The sequence below is a fragment of the Chaetura pelagica genome, unplaced genomic scaffold (genome assembly GCF_000747805.2).
Source record: "Chaetura pelagica isolate M959 unplaced genomic scaffold, ChaPel_1.0 scaffold243, whole genome shotgun sequence".
Taxonomy (NCBI): Eukaryota; Metazoa; Chordata; class Aves; order Apodiformes; family Apodidae; genus Chaetura; species Chaetura pelagica.
Genome location: NW_009952712.1, coordinates 1,032,918 through 1,051,037, shown reverse-complemented (window position 1 = coordinate 1,051,037; position 18,120 = coordinate 1,032,918). Strand labels below are relative to the sequence as shown.

The 18,120-nt window shown below is 43.4% G+C and overlaps 1 protein-coding gene across 1 annotated transcript in view; it reads left to right on the top strand.

Moving 5' to 3' along the window:
* The window catches only part of LRRC7 (leucine rich repeat containing 7), a 78,270-nt gene that overhangs the window by 45,277 nt on the left and 14,873 nt on the right, over positions 1–18,120 (top strand). The window contains exons 13-19 of the mRNA XM_009994589.1: positions 880–979; positions 1,528–1,652; positions 4,924–5,124; positions 11,379–11,490; positions 11,701–11,881; positions 13,309–14,986; positions 16,521–16,670. Coding sequence (XP_009992891.1) covers positions 880–979; positions 1,528–1,652; positions 4,924–5,124; positions 11,379–11,490; positions 11,701–11,881; positions 13,309–14,986; positions 16,521–16,670 — 2,547 coding nt within the window. The remainder of the gene's footprint in view (positions 1–879; positions 980–1,527; positions 1,653–4,923; positions 5,125–11,378; positions 11,491–11,700; positions 11,882–13,308; positions 14,987–16,520; positions 16,671–18,120) is intronic.

The following is an 18,120-nucleotide window of genomic DNA, read 5'->3' as shown; positions in this document are numbered from 1 at the left end:
AGCCATTCCTGCTGAGTTCCAGGCAGCAGAGCCAGGCAGCCCTGCCCTCAAACACTGCACAGCAAATGCTCAGTGCAGTTACACATGCCCAGTGCACTGCTCCTTAAATGTCCTTTTTACTGTAAGCAAAAAGTTTGAAAGCTGAAGGGAGGGGAAGCTCAGTGGGAGAAAGAATAGAAAGTGATTGGCATGTTTTAATGTATTAAATTAGGATCCTTGCTTTTTTCACATTGTCTGATTCTCATTTAAAAAGAACTTTGGGTGACTCCCCGGCCCAGCCACAGAACTTGTATTTTCCTTTTAAATATAGACTTTTTTTTCAGCATTTTGACTTCTCTTCAGTATAGCATAGATTAATGGCTATCCTGGGGACCACGACAGTCATTCTCAGAGGCTACATTAGAGCAAAGCAAGAATAAAAAATAAAAAATAATCAATTGAAGTAAACCAAAACAGTAACATCTGAGTACTCAGACTGCCTCCATGGACATTCTCCAGGTTTCCTCTGAAATGAACTAACATCTTGAATGAACTCCTCTTTGGCTTAAAACAGATTGCAGCCCACATAGTGTGAGGTTCTAAGTGTGTAGTTGCAGCTCAGTTCTGCTGATCCTTTGGCTTCCCCACTGGAATGACTCTGGACATGCCATGTACTCCTGGTACTTGGTGTTCTTCTGTTGAGCCTGGTAGGAGCTGCAGGGCTGGCAGAAGTAAGGAATGGGAAAGGAGGCATTTCCACCAGATGAATACTTGATTTAGTCCATGGAGAAGTTTATTTTCCTGCAAAATTTTAGTTAACCTTCTATTTCCTGTTTATCACCTGAGAGACCACACGTGTGCTCCGAGTTGACAGTTCTTTGTTTTGCCTTCCCCGTGCAGTCCAAGGCGCTGATCCCGCTGCAAACCGAGGCTCACCCAGAAACCAAGCAGAGGGTCCTCACTAACTACATGTTTCCCCAGCAGCCCCGCAGTGATGAAGGTAAAGCCTCAGTGGTTCCTGCAGGGGCAGGAGCTGGGCTTGTTCAGAGAGCAGAGAGGAAAACAGAGGGAGGGAGTGAAGGGCTTTGGGGGGTCCTGTGGGTGAGTGTCCTCTCCAGCACGTGCAGCCAGGGGTGCACACAGCACGGGCTGTGTTTTGTCACACACCAAGGAATCCTGCTTGCAAATCCATTATCCTCAGGCCATCAGAGATAGATGTTCTCAAACTCTTATTTGTTTTTAGAAGAATGGCCTTGTGTAAACACTTTGAAGCTGGGGATGCAGTGTGCATGGGGCAGAAAGCCCAGGCTGTGCCTTGCTGCTGTGCAGAGGCTGCTGGCCAGAGCCAGCTCCACCTGCAGAGACACTGGACCCTATTTGTAATAGTTTGCCAGTTCCATCTGTGATTGCCTCCCCTCAGCAATTTTCAAGCAATAACCCAAGATTACTGGATTAACTAAGAACGTGTCTTTTTAGACGATTTCCAGCCTTCTGCTGGGTGCACTCATCACTTGTTCTTGTGCCTTGCTGTTTGCAATTGAACTGCAGATTTCCAGTCAGACAGTGACAGTTTTAACCCTACTCTATGGGAGGAGCAGAGACAGCAACGTATGACTGTTGCCTTTGAATTTGAAGATAAAAAAGAAGAGGAGGAAAATGCAGGGAAAGTTAAGGTAACTTCTATTTTGTTTCTTTTGGAATTACCCCAGATCAAACACTTCAACATGGCAAAAAATGTTGACCAGGGACAAAATTGTATGAGGAAATTGAAATACATTTTACTTTAGAAATTAATGATACTATTATTAATATCTACTTAAAATTCCATTTAGATCTCCTTGGAAATTTCTGATTTTTCTTTTAAATATTTTTCCCAGTTAAGAAATTTCATCTAACTCTTGTACTCATGGACTCTGCTGCTTTAGTAAAACAGTCAAGTCAGAAAGCAGCCCTAGCCTCACAATAAGTAGATAAAACTGAAAATTTACTCCAGTTTAATTACAAGTTTATGTGTCATATATGGGAAACAAAGTTTCTGGGAGAGTTTTATGTTGTTCCTCCACTTCTTAGCAGAGTTTTGACTATGGGTAACATGTCTGTCCCAATGTGCAAACCACCTGAAATGTCAACAGAGAAATAGACACTGATTTCTAAGCTCACAGAAGAATTACAATGTGTGAAATGTTATGTGCAGACATTCTGTTAAGTAGTGCAATGTCACCCATGCATTATATCATTACATAGCCAGTTTGGTTTTAGTGTATCCAGTCCTCTCCTCCATACTGGTCCCAGCATCTTCCCATCAGACCAAAACACTGTATCTCACTGCTGATGCTACAGTTATTGCTTAGGTAGAGAAGAATTATGAAAGGAAAAGCTAAGATGGGATCTGGGAGTTGATCAGGTATTTCCTCCAGCCTGTCTACCTTGAAGAGAGCATCTCTCTTATATCACCAGACACCCAGAAACACCTGGAGCTGTGAAAACTGCATGTAGATAAATAATACTGTTCAAACCCAGGAAATCTTGCCAGGCTCCTACTGAAGGAGTAGGTATTTTTTCCCCTTTCTTGGAAAGCAGCCTTTTTGCCCAAGCCATGAAAACTCAGCTCAAATCCAATGACTATTAATAAGACAAAAATGCTTATTTGCATCCTCCTGGCAGATCCATTCTCTTTCCCAGTAATGCCAATTCATCTCTGTAAAGGGGTGACCATAAAGTCTTGTTGAATTCCTGACTGAACTCCTTGCCAGCCTGTTCAGATGCATCCCTGGGAACCAAAAACTGATCCCTGGCACCTCCTGAGACCTCAGCCTCCATCCACCTGGTGCCATAGGTCAGAGCAACTTGTAACATCTGCATTTCTAGCAGTTTCCTCAGACCTTTACTGGACGAATTAGTAGGTTAACTGAAATTGTCAATATGCTACAAATGTTGGTAGTGGTTTATAAGAGCAGACATAATTTTCACTTTGTATCTTCCACAGTCAGAACTGAACTCTCAGCCCACTATATGTAAAAATGGATTGGGTTAATTGAGATTGTTCAGTAACTTCTTCTATCAAGAACTTAAAAAATTCTCTTGTCAGGGTCGTGCTCCTTTTAATGTAGCGTTAAACATGCAAGGACTGTAGCAACAGGAACTGCAGGTTTCCTCTGTAGCTGGTGATGAAAATACCTGCATTCTAGTGGGTATCTCCTACCACAGCTGCCAGTAGTTTTGCTGTTCAATGATAACACTCACAGTGATATGAAACTCTTGCTGAAATCCATGTCTGTGACTTGTCTATCTCATGAAAGTCTTTCAGTTAATTTTTCTTGACTAGTACTTACTGAGGATTTGCTCTATGACTTGACTTGGAGCTGTATTTGGCTGCAGACCTTACACTTAAATCCTGGTCTTTGTGAATTTTGTGAAAAAGCAATTGCCTAATTAGGCCACATCCAAACCACATTTCTTTCAACCATAAATCAACCAGAACTTTAGTAATGTTTTACAGACTCAATTGATATTTTCTGTTGAAATTCCTTATTAACATCTGACACCATAGCCATACATTTTAATGATTTATGTTAAAGTCATGTCAGAATCTATTACCCCTAATGTTTATTCCACTGTGGTTCAGAATTATATGCTAGTATTTCATATAGTTTTATTTTCCAAATCGATTGTGCTTTTGCTTTCAAAATATTCCTATCTATAGAACACATATTCTTTAATCCAAAAATACATTTTCCCTCCTTGATAGGAATTTAAGCTATAATATCGAGCTATTAAAATAAGCTCCCTTTGCTCACCTCATGTACACAAAGAGCTACAAGCTTCTTTGTGATAAATGCTTCCAAGTACTTGTCACCTGGTAAATGTGGAGTGTGGAGATAGGGCAGGTGGAGACAGGGCAGGTTTGCAGGGGGAAGGTTGGGCTCAAGGAACAGCTCTACCAGCTGCCTGAGCTCCCTGCACAGCCCAAGCCACTTGCCAAGGTCGTGCAGTGGTTGGGTGCTCACATCAGTGTCCTCAGCATCTCTTGCCACGTGGTGTGGTGTCCAGCAGAGAAAAGGGGGCTGCAACACAGTGAGGGGGCAGAAGGAGAGCCCAGCCTCTTGGCTTGGATCCTGCTTGGATCGTTCCTGCCATGGTCACTTGCTGCCCCATCTCCTCAGAGCAATTTGCTGGCAGTGCAATGTCTTGCCAGATGACAGAGGGTGGTGCCATCCAGGAGCCTTCTCAGCCACTCTTCTCCTTCACCTCAACCCTGAGATTCTGAAGAGTTGTCTTTAAATCAGGATTGCTTTGTACTTGGGAAGTACCATGTTTCTCCGCTTATGAGTGATAAAAATGGTGACCTTAAAATGTGGATTTTTCTAAAAAATCTGTCAGTCAGTTACAGCACTATTCAGTGTGATTTAGGGTGACTTTTCTGTAGTGATTTGAGTCTGTTTTCCTCTATTTGCTGCATAAGAAAAGATAAGTAAGATGCACTTGAGTGCATGTGCATACAGCTCACAGAGCAAACAGCTCCCAGTTGGTCAGTTTCTGTTCTCAGCTGCCAGAGATAATTCAGATTAATTCAGTACACTGAACATAGCTACATTAATTCTGCATTTACACCAGCCTTGTTTTGAAAAGTGTGATTTCATATGTCAGTACTCTCAAGCACAGCCTAGAATTAAAATGCAATGACCTCAGTGGGTAAAAGATAGACTTTCAGGGAACCATTTCCATCCATTATTTTATGGCACTTAAATTCCTTTATAGGTTGACATAGTGTAACTGAGAGCAAGTTTCAGTCCAGAGCTCCATGAAAACAGCTGTGCCTGACACGTTACCTCCAAGAGATTAATTGTAAATGAGAGGAATTTGCACTTAACTGCAACCATGGTTTTAGTTTGCATGCTGTTTTCATATTGTATTTGTGCTTTGATTCTCTTTATGAATGTTCAGGTGGAAATAAATCTAAAACGTTATCCCACCCCATACCCAGAGGATTTAAAGAACATGGTGAAATCAGTTCAGAACCTGGTGGGCAAAACGAGCCATGGAGTCCGGCCAGAGAACTCAGCACCAACTGCCAACAGTGAACAGACTGTGAAAGAAAAGTATGAGCACAAGTGGCCCATGGCACCAAAGGAGATTTCAGTGGAGGTAATGCCATGGGCTTGCTGGTCCTCTCCAGAGGTCCAGGTGGGCTTTTACCACAGCTCCATCAAACCATGTTCTGCATCTGCTGTGAACTTCCTACCTAAGAGTGTCTAGTTTCATTCCATAAAGTAAATTTTGTTTTATATTGAGTTTCCATTTTTTTCCCATTACTGGTGAGATTATCAGACTGAATGTTTGGTTTTAAATCTGCCAAGATCTGAATTTTAGTATTAATATATACAAGTACTCTCCCAAACTCTAATTATCAGGGAGACTGGCACGTTAGCAGGAGAATGGACCTGATCACTTCTCAGAATGAAGTAAGTGTGTTTCTGCATCAAATATGTTAACAAGTAATCACTTTGTTCTGTCTGACCCTACTGTGCCATTAGATTCTGCTTCTTCTGTTCACACTGCACGCAGTAGATAGCCAATTAACCTTGTCAGAGTTAATGAAGTCAGCAGGAGTGCTTCTTACACTGCAGGGAACCTCAGCTCGGGCACCCCCTGAACAGCAGCTTAGAATGAGCTGCAGAATCTGGCCCTGGGTGTCTGCCAGAGGCTCAGTGTGCAGGGTAGCCCAGGTTGTGCTCCAACAGGGGCACAGTCACTGAGCACTGCAGAAAAACCTTCACAATGACCATTCTTGGAACTCTTTATGAAGTCTTTTTGTTCAAAAGAAATATAGAAGGGGAAAAAAACCCCATCTTTTCACTCCCTTGTTATTTAAACATCATTATAAATTCATTGTCCTTGAACTATCCCAGTCTCTGGCAAGTTGTGTGTACACGAGGTTTTTTCTTCCTCAGTTTTCCATATCTTGAACACAGTTTGGACTGTTCTTACCTATTCAACAGGCACTGTAGCTGTAGCTGCCCTGTTAATACTGTTTGTTTTTTATAGTTAAACATTTTAATTTCTTAAAAAAAGATAAACCTCAAGATTTCTCTTCAGGTGGCTACAGAAGACTTTAATAGAATCTAGGAACAGTTTCAATTAGTACTCAGACTAAAATATTCTAGATAAATCCTTCATGTTTTTATCTAAATCTGAAATCTTCAGTTCCCCCATCATTCCTTTTTACTTGTTAAATTCTTTCCTACTGTGTAAATCTGGCCTTTGATCCAACTTTTTGTTTGTGTGGCACAAGCATTGACACATTCTGCTGTTGCTGCTGAATGCAGACAATTTATTGTGTGTCACCTGGGTTGTGAACTTGAATCCTGCTAATGGCTTTCTGGGGTTTTATTTAACCCTGCTGTGAACACTCACTTATTGTCTGTCTGGAACTTGAATCAATGTTGTCTGACATAAGGTGTTTGGTCTTGTGGCTGTGCCTGGGGGCAAAGGCTTCAGAACGAGGTGGTTCTTCTGGTTTAGTGCTGTTAAACTAAATGCTGAGTTGTCAAACTAAAGTGTTAACATCCCAGTTGACTGAGGCACAGCAGAAGAGTAAGGAAAGAATGAGGGGCAGCACCACAAAACACTACAGTTACTCCAGGTGCTTGTGTGACCATCCAGTGCTCTAATGTAGAAAAGGATGAAGACAAATTTCATTCTTGAGCTTCTTTCTTCGTTAAAAGTGCATTCACTTTTGCAACAGGAAAACAATCATATCTGTACCTGAGCTGTTAATTGCACGAGGATCACAAAAAGCAGGCTGTTAGAAATGGTTGCATTGCTGAAGCCCCTGTGGTAATTCCTGAAGTGCAATTAAATAGTGATTGCAATTTCCTAGTTAATTTTCTAGCACAAGCAACTGATGGGAGTGCATAACTACTGCCATCATATTAGTGAAGATGTAATTTTCATCTTCTATTATTGTAGCAGGGAAGAAGGTGGAACTTTTCAGGTGTTAATTTCCCTAGTGCTTAGTCAAGACTAGTAACACAACTATCTGATGCACTAAGGGAAAGCAAAGCAGTGTTCTTGCCAGTCATACATGTAGTGGCACTGGGAAGGTGTTCTGGCTGCAAAGGAAGGTGATGGACACATTTTCCTCTCTTTGGCTTCCTGCATGAAGATAAAGGTGTTGGAAACTGTAGGAAAAGTGTGAATGATTTTGTGAATTCTATTAGCATTGTTTCAGTTATAACACATTAAATAAAACATAATTAAGTTCCATTTGCCTTTCAGATAATTAGGAAACATGATCTCAAGCCTCAAGTTAAAATACAGTTTGAAAATGCAGTTGTGTTCTGATATAGATTTAGACTGAAGGCAGTTTCTAATAACAAGGTAATTTAATTTCAGATGCAGTGCTCACTTTTTCATCCTCAGAGGCCAGATTAGCTGGTTTCTTTTCTGATCTCTTTCAGGTTTCCTTGCAATTAATTTATACATGTCTCTTCACAAAACTGTTTCTTAATAATTAAAAGGAGCATCCAAAAAGAATAACAAACTACATTTCAAATCCCCTGTATCATCCTCCACCTTCAGTTATAATAAACAAACAATTTCTTAACTAATCATCAATTAATATAAACCTCTTAATTGTCCTAAGTCATTTTGAAACATGTTTTAGACAAACACTAGTCAGGAGTAACAGTGAATTGTGTAGCCTTTCCATGTGAAACGAGGAGTAGTAACACAAATCAGCAAGTAAGATCTTTATAATTCATATTCTCCAGTTGAAAAACTGGAAATACTTCCATATAACTTTCAGCTTTGGATTTTAAAAGGTCTTTTCTAATCCAACCACCTTTTGTGTTAATTCCTAGTAGGTTTAGGAACTGTTTTCCACTAGGAGCTGTTTTCCTAGGAGCTGTTTTCCACTAAGGAGATGTACAGTGACATTCTCTCCTGACTGGGAGAGGATTATATGTTGAAGGTTTTTGGCTTGTATCTGCTTTAAGCCTTTACTTTAATTAGCTGCTTTTTTTTTTTTTTTTTTTTTTTTCTACAGAATTACCTGTATTTTACCAGGAGTCAGAAATATCTCCATTAGAGATTTTTTGGTTTCTGTGTGCTGCAAAAGGTCTTTACTGAGGTTATGACTTTAGTGCCTTCTTGTCAGAGAAGAGAGGAGGTAATGATTTCCTCAGATGGAGGTCTGACTCACACCAGACCTTTCTTCAGACAAGATGTCAAATGTCTTAAAGTTCATTTTGAGTGACTTTGACTTCTGCCTGACCTTATCCAAGGGTATGGATTGGAGGGGCATTACTCAGGGCCATTATTCAGGAGAGGGCTTTTTAGTGGGACTTGGAAGTGACTGCAGTGCAGGGCTGAGATGAAGGCAGTGCTGTGCTCTGGGCAGCTCAGCAGGGCTTTGGTACAAAACCACCCCACTGATGGTGATTGTCAGGAGAGATGCCTACACCTCCCTTAGTCTTCCTAGTCTCTGGGGATATGCTGGCAGCTCTCTGGGTGTGTTTGTGTCTACACTTGCTCCCATCTCCTTTATTCTTTCAGTAAAATGTTAGTGACCTCTGCTCTGAGTACCATTTATTTGCCTTAGCAGTTTATTTCTTTGCTTCTCCATTTCTTGTTCCTCTGGAAGAGATCCATCATTCCTGGCCCCATATTCCTCTGCCTTGTGCTTCTCTGTCTGCCCAGAGCCTGGCCCTGCTCTCTTCAGAGCCTCTATATTTCTTGTGAGCAGATTCTAAGAGTTAGGTTATTTTTAAAATTTCATCTCTACAAATTATAATTTAATGTTCTTGTCTTGTCAGCATGAATAATTGGAGATATTTCTCTTTCCTGATATTTAATGGGTTTTACCATGTATTTGCTCTTGGAAAACAGCTCACCACATTTTTCTGCTCTCTACCAGTATCTTTCTCTGGTTAGTCCTGAGGACTAAGTTTTGACTTTATCTTTTGCATTTATCTTTTCCCTTTGTTCTTGCAGTGAGTTCTATTAAAAATACTTCTTTTTTTCTTTTTCTTTTTATTTTTTTTTTCCTATTAGTGACATTTTAATTCTTGGGCTTATAAGAAAAAAGGTGCTCTTAAACAGAGTAGAATTAAATGGAATGTGATTTTGGTTTTGTTACAACATGTTTCTCTTTTGTGACACATTCACAAGCACCAGACTAGGGTTCTTTCAAAAGAGTATTGGTTTTTGTTGGACTAGATGCTAAAAAGGAGAAGAAGAAACAGTATCACACAGAAAAGGTCATAAAGTCATGCACCTGAAATAAAAACCTGTGTTCATCTTCTGGTCAAAAATAGAACTGCTGGCTTTTCCCAGCTCACAGATAGTAGTTTTATCCTACACTTTTAACTTTTGGAAGCTTCATGGCACAATATTGGAATTCTAGGTTCAAGATAGAGAAAATACAGAATTCCACAAGAGCCACCTGTCTGACACAGTCAACACTGGTAAATCCACCCTGGCAATCCCAGGCAGGAAGGAGAAAGAAGAGCATACAAAAAGCTCAGAGGTACAACAAGAAACAACATGCACTGTGCTCCAACAGTGGAGAATGTCACACTCTGAGAATGCTCTGCACTGTTTCATTTCTCACCAAAATAGTTGTGCATAGGTTTGTTACACTGCACAAGGAAATGTTAGTGCTGCACTGGAAAAATGCTGTTGCATGTAGATGACCACTGCTCTGTCAGAAACAGCCACAGAAAGGGAAAGCAGCTTAGAGGCTTGAGCAGGTTACATCAAGTAAGGATCAGCCTGTAGCTGTTTCCTTAAGTGGCAGCACTGAGGGGTTTAATTAACTGGGTGTGAAAATACCTGTTCTTTCCTCTTCTGGTATGGTGCTACCTTAAAGTTGAACACCAAATGCAGAAGGAATAGAAATCTGTTGTGTAAACATAATTATATTATTCAAGGATAAATCACATGGCAAATGCTTCTACAAATCTCTCCTTCCACTGTTACTACAAAAAGTACTTAATGGAGAGTAAACCTCTGGGAGTTTTCTCTTTATGAGTAAAAGCAAGTAAATTTTAAATATATTGTAGCACTTTACGCTTGAATAATGTGGTTTGGTTTTGGTGTTCCATTTAAAATTGTATCTCTAAATATAACATCTCTTGCCTTTTCTGACTTCACTCTGCAAAACCACTGGGGTACCTTTGGCAACTGTCAGGGTGCAGAGACCCTCGCAGTGTTTCCCGTATAGTAAGTTCCCTTCTAAGAATATTTCTCCTAACCATTTCCTTCCTCACTTAGACTACTAATTATTGATTTGTCTCCTGATAGCTCTCCAAAATTTCCTCTGCTTACTAGACACTCCTTCCCCAGCTTCCACCCCCTGTATGAAGTCACAGCTCATCCTCTCCCTTCCAAGACAACGCACATTCCTCATAGCCCTCCCCAGGATCTTGATTGGCTTTGGCAGGACCTGCTGGTGTTGCCGTACCCATCTCCACCAGTTCCCTCAGCCCATGACCCAAAAACACCAAAGCACCCAAAACATGGGTTTCCCATATTGCTCATTCTTCCACCTCCCTTTCCTTGAGTCGCCTCCTGAGGGCAGGGTTACCAGAATTGTTCCTCCAGGGAGTGTCATCCCCTCCCCTCTCTCCCCAGGACACCTCTCTTCAGGTCAGTGTCTCTCTCTTCTGAACTTTCTTCCAGGAATAAGAAATGCCATGGATTCCCTGTTGGTGTCTTCATTTCCTTCTGGATATCCTATGAGCCTGATCTAAATGTCCTAATTTAAAATATCTCTTTCTAAGACTGCATCTCACTTTCTTTCCCTTTTGATCTCCTGCTGTTTTCAGTGTACATCCTGCTGCCAGCTAGAACAGCAACACAGCTGTGCAGGCCAGGCTTTGAAGGTCGAGATTTGATGAACTCTCAATGAGAAGCTTATGAAATTAAAATCATTTTAATTTAGCAGGAAAACTCTTCAAAGTTATTTTAATTACATATAGCTATAGAGACAGCTGAATCTATGGAAGCACTATGCCACAGATAAATGAATGAGGAATACTTGCTCCTGAAATAAGAAATAATTGTTTATCCTACATTTTTATTTATCTCTACTGGCAGCTTGTCTTTTTGTGACCTTTACTGTATCAAAAATGTTTACATGGCCTTGATGTATCTTGCAAGTTCCATCTGTTTTGTCCACGTTTTCAGAATGAACCCATCACCATGATTTTTACATTTATTTATGTAGTACTAATTAGAATTTTCAGCTGAAAAATCAGCATGATTAGACACCACCCAGATGGTGGGGGTTTGGGATGCTGTCACATTCATGTAAAGAAGGCTGTGAAATGTTTGCTTGTTGCAGTTTGAAGTGGTTTCTGTTTCCTATGTTTACTCTGTGTTATTATATTCCTCAGGATGCCTATGGACATCCTGCCAGTGAGATGAGGATAGGGGAACTTCGGCCTTCCCTGCCAGAGACTCCATTGTACCCTCCCAAACTGGTGCTTCTGGGTAAAGAGAAGAAAGGTACTAACTTAACTTACAGCTTTTTAAATTTGTAATATGCACAGGCTGACACGTTACTGAGGATGTTGTGCAATTGACTCTGATTTTAAAACATATTAATGCCTATTTGTGCACGTGTGTATATGTATCTCCACAGTATCAATTTTTAAATGCTTTTTATGGAGTTTTCAAATGCCACCTCCTGAAAATGTTTGCTGTGTTTTTTTTCAGAGTCAACAGATGAGTCAGAAGCAGATAAGATCCATTGTCTGAATAACAGCGTTTCCTCAGGCACTTACTCAGACTATTCCCCTTCCCAGGCTTCCTCAGGGTCCTCCAACACGCATGTTAAAATGGGGTCCTTGCAGACAACGGCTAAAGAAGCAGTGAATAACTCTTTGTGGGGGAACAGGTGTGACCATCTTTCTTAACACAGCTGCTGGTTGCCTTTCATCTTACCTTGTGATGTGTATTCAGTGATCTTCTCATATCTGTTAAGGCTTTCAATTAAAAAAATGCAGTTTCCCCCCAGTTCTGCAGAGGGGTAGGGAGCTGGTCAAAGCCCAGGCTGTGCAGAGCTGACCCACCCATTCATGCTCTATGGATGGTGGTAATTCTACAGCTGGCTTTTCAACTCTGAGCTATAACCAGGCATCAGAAGAGCCCAGTCATGGAGCTGCACTTACTCTGCTCTGTGTGGTCAGGAGCTGCAGCTGGCTGTAGTTCAGCACAGATAGCAGAGGTGTCTCTTTCCTGTCATTCTGTCCTGAGCTTCACTCTGCCCTGGACCTCCAGGAACACCAGAGTTCTCTGAAAGCTGTGTTTTGCAGTGGCCATCAGCAGCCTCCTCGTACCACACCAGGAGCATCCCTGTCATGAATCACCTCATGTAGCTCCATCCCATTAAAGAGAGGCCTGCCCACTGGAGATGCATAAAATCTTGGTGGTGAGAACATGCACAAACTGAATCTGGTATTTAAAAAAAAAAAAAAAAAAAGTTAATGTAAAAAATCTTCCTTTGCACTCATAGAAGATTGGCCCCTGTCTACAAGAAAGGCATTGAGTTGCTGGAGCAAGTTCAGAGAAGGGCAGCCAAGGTGGTCAAAGGGCTGGAGAACAAGTCCTACGAGGAGAGGCTGAGGGAACTGGGATTGTTTAGTTTGAAGAAGAGGAGGCTGAGGGAAGACCTCATTGCCCTCTACAACTACCTGAAAGGAGGTTGTAGGGAGGTGGGTGTTGGCCTCTTCTCTCAGATAATGACAGGACCAGAGGGAATGGCCTGAAGTTCCACCAAGAGACAGTTAGTTTGGATATTAGGAAGAATTTATTTACTGAAAGAGTGGTTGGAAGAGGTGGAACAGGCTACCCAGGGAGGAGGTGGAGTCACCATCCCTGGGAGGGTTTAAAAACAGTGTAGATGAGGCACTTCAGGACTTGCTCTAGTGGACATTTTTTCTTTTTTTTTTCTGTGGGGGGTGGGTAGGGAGTGGTATTGATGATCAGACACGGTGATCTTAGAGGTGTTTTCCAACCATGCCAATTCTGTCACTGTGTGATTCTGTAATTACTTTTAAAGCAGGAAAATATGATCACTGGGATTTATATGAGCATGGCATAGAGTCACCCAGGACTCCTGAGTGACTGCCCAGTTTCTCTGTGCACACACCTGCAGAACCCGTGCCCAGGTGCAGCGACTGCTGCAGCTGTTTGTGCCACAGCAGGGACACGGGGCACAGGTTTCAAGGCACCAGTCACTTTCTAAAGGCGCCTTTCTGGTGAGTGCTGCCGTGCTCTAGCAGAGGGCATTTTATCTCGCTCTGCTTCCTTTTGTCTTGGCAGGCTGGCACAGTCGTTCCCACAGCCCCTGGAAACAAAGCCATTGCTGAGCCAGCGGGACTCGGCGCCGGCGGGGAACCTGCCCCCGCGCTCCGACCGGCGCCCGCTGAGCGAGACCTTCGCCGACAGCTGGAACGACGGGTCCCACTACGACAACACTGGCTTCGTGGGGGAGGAGAGCACGATGGAGAACCCCAGTGCCAACCCCCTGCTGAGCACCAAGTCCAGAAGCACGTCCGCGCACGGACGCAGGCCCTTGATCAGACAGGACAGGATAGTTGGCATTCCCCTGGAGCTGGAGCAGCCGACGCTCAGAAACACACACGAATCTGAAGTGCCTCCTCCCAACCCTTGGCAAAATTGGACCAGAACCCCTAGTCCTTTTGAAGACAGGACAGCTTTTCCTTCCAAACTGGAAAGCACCCCCACCACCAGCCCTTTGCCTGAGCGGAAAGATCGTGTCAAAGAGTCTCCCGAAATGACTAGCACCTTCGCTCCAGGAATAGCATGGGAATATCACGACTCAAACGCTAACAGAAGTCTCACAAATGTCTTCTCCCATATCCACTGTCGCCCAGATCCTTCCAAAAGCGTCATTTCCATCAGCAAGAGCACCGAGCGCCTTTCTCCGATGATGAGGGATATCAAAACCAACAAGTTCAAGAAGTCTCAAAGCATCGATGAGATCGACATCGGGACCTACAAAGTGTATAACATACCCTTGGAAAACTATGCATCTGGCAACGACACTGTGGGGACCCACGAGAGGGCGGACAAGCTGCTGGGCCCGGAGCACGGCGTGCTGAGCATGTCCCGCAGCCAATCCGTCCCCATGCTGGATGACGAGCTGCTGACCTACGGCAGCGTCAAGGTGCAGCCCCAGCAGAAGCCCTCGGTCACCAAGAAAGTCTACCAGTTCGACCAGAGCTTCAACCCACAGGGAGCAGTAGAGGTCACAGCAGAGAAGAGGCTGCCGCCGCCTTTCCAGCTCAACCCCGAGTACATTCCCCAGCCGAGTAAGAACCTGCCCCAGGAGCTGGTCAGCCCCAGGGCCTACCACGGCTACCCCCCCGTGGAGCACATGTTCTCCTTCTCCCAGCCGTCGGTGAACGAGGAGCCCCTCAGTGCCCCCTTCACAAGCCAGGGCTCTCGGCCAGGCTTCTTGAGGAGGGCGGACTCGTTGGCCGGCTCCACCGAGATGTCCATGTTCAGGAGGGTCAGTGAGCCCCACGAGCTGCCCCCCAGCAACAGGTATGGCCGGGCTCCGTACCGGGGAGCTGTGGAGCGCCAGGGCAGCATCTCGGTCTCTGAGTCTCAGTTCCTCAAGAGGAACGGCAGGTACGAAGATGAGCATCCTTCCTACCAAGAGGTGAAAGCCCAGACTGGAAGCTTTCCAGTTAAAAACCTTACACAAAGGAGGCCGTTGTCTGCAAGAAGCTACAGTACAGAGAGTTACGGCACCTCCCAAACCAGGCCGGTTTCAGCGAGGCCTACAATGGCAGCTCTGCTGGAAAAGATTCCGTCAGACTATAACTTGGGTAACTATGGCGACAAGCCTTCCGATAGCAGTGATATAAAGACAAGGCCTACCCCTGTGAAGGGAAATGAGAGCTGTGCTAAAATGCCCGCTGACTGGAGACAACAGCTACTTAGACATATAGAAGCTAGAAGGTTAGACAGGGTATGTTTGGCATTTCTCTGCAATTAATGCCTTTAGTTGTGTGTTTCGCTATTTCAAACTATTTGCACGTACAGTGGTAACCACCAGAATTCCCAGTAATGAAATTCCTGCCTTGGTGTCAGAGGAACCAGCTCACAGAGGGGACTGGGGGGGCTCCAAAGCAGCTGGAGTCAGGGGGTCCTGGTGAACGAGTGGTAAAGGGTCTCTGCATGAGTCACACACCACGGTGCACGTTACTGGTGTAGTCACTGCCGCAGCACTGTCCGAAATAACAAAAGCCATTAAAATCTCTCCTTATCAACAGATACGAACGTGCTGCTGAAGTCCACCACTTCAGTAATGGTTTGAGAGCATTAAAAGATGCCGGATACGTCTTTGCAGCAAAAAGCAATAAAGAAAAACATCACAGATTAAAAGTAAAATAATGCATTTTAGCTTTCGTATCACTGTTAGTGGAGGGGATTTAAAGTTACCTCTTCTCTCTGAAAAATATCCCTGGATATGCACTGCCACTCTTTATAGCAGGGAGCATGATTAGTGCTCCTTTTGGCCCAGGGAGTTATGCTTATTTGCCTTCTATACAAAACAGCCCAAGTACTATAGTGCATGATTTCAATAATGATCTTGACTATTTAATGACCTGCTTCATGAATCGTATTTACTTCATAATCTGAAGTGGTTGTGAAAAATTCCTGTTGTCAAGTGCAGAAGTTAGCTTCAGAATGTGTCCATATACCCATTTTATGCTAAATACTCGTGAGATTGGTGTTGCTATATTAATGACCTTCCAGTTGCTCAGATGTGATGCATTTTAAAATATCGTTAAGGATCAAACCTTTAAGAACTGGCTTGAAGGCTGAAGCTTTTTCCTTACTTCAGCTGTTTTCCTTTTGCTGTGTAAAACTGATTGGAAAATACGTCATCCCTAGGCAAGATAGTGCACCCCAAGCAGAGGCCTTTCTGGTGGAAACAAACCCTTCCCAGGTGGTGTTTGTTTAAGAAACATCTTGACGTTAGTTTACAATGTGTATTTGCTGGGGCAGAACAATGAGTGTCTGCGCTGGGCCAGAGCTTGTCCCCTGTGGGCACTGTTGGCCAAGGTGGGGCAGAGCCTCCTCCTGTGGGGCTTTTCCTCTGCCTTGGATGCTCTTTTGTGCTAGATGCAAGTTGTCTGGCCCACCCGTGGCTGCGCAGAGGCACCACAATTTGGCCATAAATTGCAAAACAAAGACTTGTGCCACGTTATAGACTGCAGTTCTCAAACTACAGATAACAACATATTTCATCTGCTGTCAGCGTTGAAGTCTTTTATGGTATCCATTTTATGTACAACTAGCAATGTATTTGCTTCCGTGTGACCCAGTGCATGCCTCAAAAAAAAAAAAAGAGAAAAAAAGAAAAAAAGCTATTTATTTCTTGGTACTGTTTGTTGGCTTAAACTAAAACGTTGTGAAATTAACCATATATATGTGTGATACTTGATTCAAGGAGCATGTGTGTTCATATCCTGTCACGTGGTTGTTTCCTTACTCAGACTGCTGCTTACAAACACAACACAGTTAGCCTTGGCATGCTGCACTCTGGAGGGTTTTCAGCCATGCATGCCGGCAGAAGCATGACTTTAAACTTGCAGACTAAATCTAAATTTGAAAACCAAATGCTTCAAGAGCTACCTCTACCGAAAGTAAGTATGGGAGGGCCAGCATATTCCAGCATTACCAAATAAATTAATGATACTCCTTGCTTTCTCTTGGTTTAGCTTTTGCCTATTTCTCATGCTTATCCTCTACCCAATCCCAAAAGCAAAGGTGGTGGTAACGTGATTCTCCTGCCCACCTCCTTGCTTTTTGGATTCAGCAGCTCACATGGCTGTCATTACTGCTTTCTGCTCTCGTCCTGCAGACTGATGCCATCATTGTATTTTTCTCAGTGACTTAACCTGTGCACAGAAATTAAGAACGTGTGTTATTTTGTGACTGCTTGATCTTAGGAAAATTGATGTAGCAGTGTTTAATATGCATTTAAATAGTCTCCAAGGGACAGGGATTTTAACAGATGAACATGAATTGGGTGTGCTGCAACAGCTGATGAGTTTTGAGCAGATGCCTATCACACCTAAATTAATTTTGAACTCTTGTTGAGTAAAGCCTGTAGAAAGCTGATATTAAACCTTTGTTGGGTAAAGCCTATAGGAAGTTAATGTTAAACCTTTGTTGAGTGATGCCCCTAGATAGAGAACAATTTTCTCATTTTTCTTAGTTTATCTTGCAGGAAGTAGCAGGGTACTGTTGCTGGGTCCACACACAGCTATACACAAACAAATGTTTGAAGGGAAAAGCAGAGATGACAAGCCAGAGAGGGACACTGCTGGAGTGTTTCCAGAGCATCAGGGAGGAGATGCTGAGACCTTGCTCTGTGTCCTGTAGGGCCACACCAGTGTCACCGCAGCAGCGGCAGTATCGTGTGGGATGGCAGAAGCTGGTGCACTGCTCCAAGTGAGGAGCATCCTGGGTGTCTTCCCACATCAGCACCTGTAGCTGCTGTACAAATTAGCTACATCTCTGTGAGTAATGACAGGGCAGGGGAGCAGAGATGCAGGCACTGCAGTAGGATCATCCAGATTAGTCACTGTGCCCTGGTCAGGCCTCTGCAGGCAGCGCCAGCCAGAGATTCCCAAAGGAGGATTCCAGGGCCCAATTTCAGAGTTGAGATCCAAACCTGTTTAGAAGAATAAGATAATTTACTGGCAGAAGCAGGACCAGATTGTGCTGGCTGGCTGGGCTCAGGCCGTAGCCCTTCTTGGCTCGCTGACGCAGGATTGCAGGCAGAGCTGTGAGAGGTCAGCAGCACACACACGTCAGGGTCAGCTTTCCCCTGATGTAACTTCCTTTCCATGCACTGTTTACTTCATTTACCCCTCCCACTCAGTTGTCCCTGAATCTAAGCAAGTCCTAATGTTAGTGTGTGCTTCTTTGTTGTTCAGTTCCTGACATCCAGGTCAAACCTCAACCATAGACGTGTGTGTGTTTGGACACAGGCAGCTTTCCTGTCTTGGTCATACTGTTTTTTTCTTTCAAATAATTTGTTTGTCTATTTGGGTATAACCTAATTCTTGTCCCAAGTCCTTGAAAGAA